This window comes from Neophocaena asiaeorientalis, unplaced genomic scaffold (genome assembly GCF_003031525.2).
Source record: "Neophocaena asiaeorientalis asiaeorientalis breed wild unplaced genomic scaffold, Neophocaena_asiaeorientalis_V1.1 scaffold543, whole genome shotgun sequence".
Taxonomy (NCBI): domain Eukaryota; kingdom Metazoa; phylum Chordata; class Mammalia; order Artiodactyla; family Phocoenidae; genus Neophocaena; species Neophocaena asiaeorientalis.
The window spans coordinates 1,136,191-1,139,050 of NW_020173671.1; the positions used below are offsets into that span (position 1 = coordinate 1,136,191).

Consider the following 2,860-nt stretch of genomic DNA (forward strand, 5'->3'; position numbering starts at 1 on the left):
AGCTGATACAGAGCTGAAGTCTCTCACAGTTCCTTCTTCCCCGTCTCACGTGGTTGTGCTGGAGGCCTGGTGCTTACCTACTTCTCCCAGGTCACAGGTGTCCTCCACCATCCCTTCACCTCCTCTCCTCTCCCTACCTATGAGCCAAGTCTAATAACAGCCCCAGGTCCAGAGGGTCAGCAAGGATCTCACTTCCCTTCCTCTCGGCTGCACGAGGCTTACGCAGAAAACTTCGGCACAAGTGTGTTTTTGATAGAGAGGAAAATTACAAAAAGATAAACAAAACAACCCCCCGAGAATCTTATTTCCACTCTATGTGAAGTGATTTACGCGAACTAGCCAGCTAGCGGGAAAATAACTGTAAGTCATTAAATCCAAGAGGAATCAAGTTTTATTTGACAATAATATTAAATTCCACTCATCTATTCTTGAACAACTGTCAGACAACCAGCTCACACAACAAAAAATATTGAAGGTATATTGCCAACCACTGTCTGGCAACTGAAGCAAGGACAGATGGCCTTGACAGCAGAAGGGTGACCATATGTGGTCAGAGACGCTCTGTCCACTTCTCTCAAGTCCTGAGTACTCTGGGCTGGGCTTTCGTGGGCTCCTGGAAGCCCAGAACCTTTGGAGCAGATGAAGCCGGAGCAGGACAGGAAGGAGAGGTTCTGTGCGGAATACAATTGTCTCGCTTCTGTGGTTACTTTCTCCACTTCTACGAGTCCAAATCCCGGGCCCGGGCCCGCCCTCCGCCTACCATCCTAGCCCACATCAGCTTCCAGCTTCTCAAACCACTGCAACCCCGTAGTTAAAACTCTGGGCTCTCATGTTGTATCAGCCGTCTTCCCCTCAGCTGTCCATCCTCTACTCCTCTGGGAACTTGCCCAGGCACAACGGTGCCAGTGAACTCTGGGGCTGGAAGATTTCCCACACAATGGAGTGAGGTGAGAAGTGGGGCACAGGGGCCAACCTGGGAGACGAGGAGGTGAAGGCACGTATGCAACCTCCTCTCACCCTGGCGAAGGCAATTCCTCCTTCAGAGGGTAGAACTTAGGGCTCCTTACCCCCTCGGTCTGGGTCCTGCCCCGTCGGTGAATTGGAAAGGAGGGAATGAAGAGCATCGCGAGAACAGCGAGAGCATCCCCTCCCCACCCCCCGCCCGACACGTGAGTCAGGGCTAGAGGGGCGGCGCCGCTGACCTTTACTGAGCACCTGCTATGAGCCTGCGGCTGAGCCAGGCGCTTTGCAGACAATTTTGTCTCAGCCTTTTAAGGAGGTCTTATAACCCCCCATCTTAGTGCTCAGGAAAGGGAGGCTCGGAGAAGCTAATTCACTTCCTTCTGGTCATTTAGCTAGAAGGTAACTGAGCCGCCACTGATGTCTCCCAAGGATCTCGATCCACAAAGAGGCTCCAGAGAGAGAGAAAGGCTGTGTGTGTGTGTGTGTGTGTGTGTGTGTGTGTGTGTGTGTGTGACAGGGGCGTGGGATGGGGGCGACGGCACTGAGGTCAGAAGAGTCGCATCTACGTTTCTACCACCTGAACCCCTGAGTAGGGGCACTGAAATTCCAGACTCCAAGGGCTCCCCAAGTCCCTGACAAAGTAAGGGGCGGGCCTGGCCAAGGGTCGGGGGAGGAGGCCTAAACCACACCCCAGAGCACCAGAGCCTCAGCTCTTTCTTCTAGAAAGGATCCTAGACCACACCAGAGGCCAGGGCCTTCAGAGGCCAGCCCGCCCATCCTTCTCCTTTCTACCTGAGGGATCTGAGGGGCTGTAGGGCCAGGCCCATCCCCCTAATGCTTGTTTCTTTCCCAAACAGAGCCCGGAGGCGCCATCAACCCCCTAACCCCTGCCCCCTGCCTGCTGCAGGGCCCACAGGGGGACCCTGACCCAGCACAGGGTCGTCCAGTTCTCCACGGGGAGTGAGGCCCTCCAAGAGGGAGGGGGCTCCGACGAGGCTGCCCCCGGGCTTGCTGTCCAGGCCGGTGCCGGGCTGCTAGGGCAGAGCTCCACTGAAAGTCATGATGGGCAGACAGAGCAGGGAGCAGAGGTCGGGTGCCGTCTGCGCCTGCAGGTAGGAGGGCCTCTGGGGTGGGGGGCAGAGGCTGCTCGTCTCCGGCTTGTAGCAGGGGGAGACCTCACACCTGTGGGGCAGGGCAGGTGTCAGGGCAGGCCTCCCACCCCTCCAGCTCCCTCCAGGCCTCTGGGTGGGTGCTGAAGCAAAGCCGGGGGCCCCCGCTTTCCTACCTGACCACACTCTGCAGGATCTTCCTCTCGTCCTGGTCCAGGCACACGGCAAAGGGGCAGCCGTTAGAGCCGATAATCTGCACCTTGTCCACTTTGATCTGCGACATGCTAATCTAGAAGGAAGGCCCGGGTCACCCGGGAGCCCTGGCCCCAGAGCTGCCAGCCCTCGGCAGCTTCTTCCCTTGGAACCGCCCGCCTGGGTCCAGGGGGTGGGGCAGGAGCTCGGCTGCCAGCTCTCCAGGCGCGATGGGCGTGCAGGGGACTGGTCCCTCCATCGGGCCCTGCTTCCTCCCCAGCCTCTGCCCTTTCTTGAGTCTGGAAGGAGCAAGTGTCCTGGGAGGAGAAACCCCACTGTCCTCACCGTGACAGCCCGGGTTCCCTGACACAGAGGCCACTCCGCCTTGGACTCGGGGCTGCCCTGGAGGCCACCACGGAGCCCCACAGGTGTGCACCCTCCCACCCACAGGCCCCAGCACAGCCCTTGGACACCCCCCCATACACACGCACACACACGCACACGCCCAGTAAGTCTCCCGAGGGGATGACAGAGAGGAGAGGAAAGCTCTTACCTGGTTGAAGCCCTTCTTTGATTTAGGGTTCTGCCTTTTCACC

The 2,860-nt window shown here is 58.2% G+C and overlaps 1 protein-coding gene across 1 annotated transcript in view; it reads right to left on the bottom strand.

The window, feature by feature from the left end:
• Positions 1–373: 373 nt before the first annotated feature.
• Positions 374–2,860, bottom strand: part of PIK3R5 (phosphoinositide-3-kinase regulatory subunit 5) — a 70,477-nt gene continuing 67,990 nt past the window's right edge. Inside the window, 3 exon segments of the mRNA XM_024748430.1 lie at positions 374–2,145; positions 2,249–2,361; positions 2,818–2,860. The exon segment at positions 2,818–2,860 is cut by the window's right edge and continues 77 nt beyond it. Of these exon segments, the coding sequence (XP_024604198.1) occupies positions 1,998–2,145; positions 2,249–2,361; positions 2,818–2,860 (304 nt within the window). The 3' untranslated portion in view covers positions 374–1,997.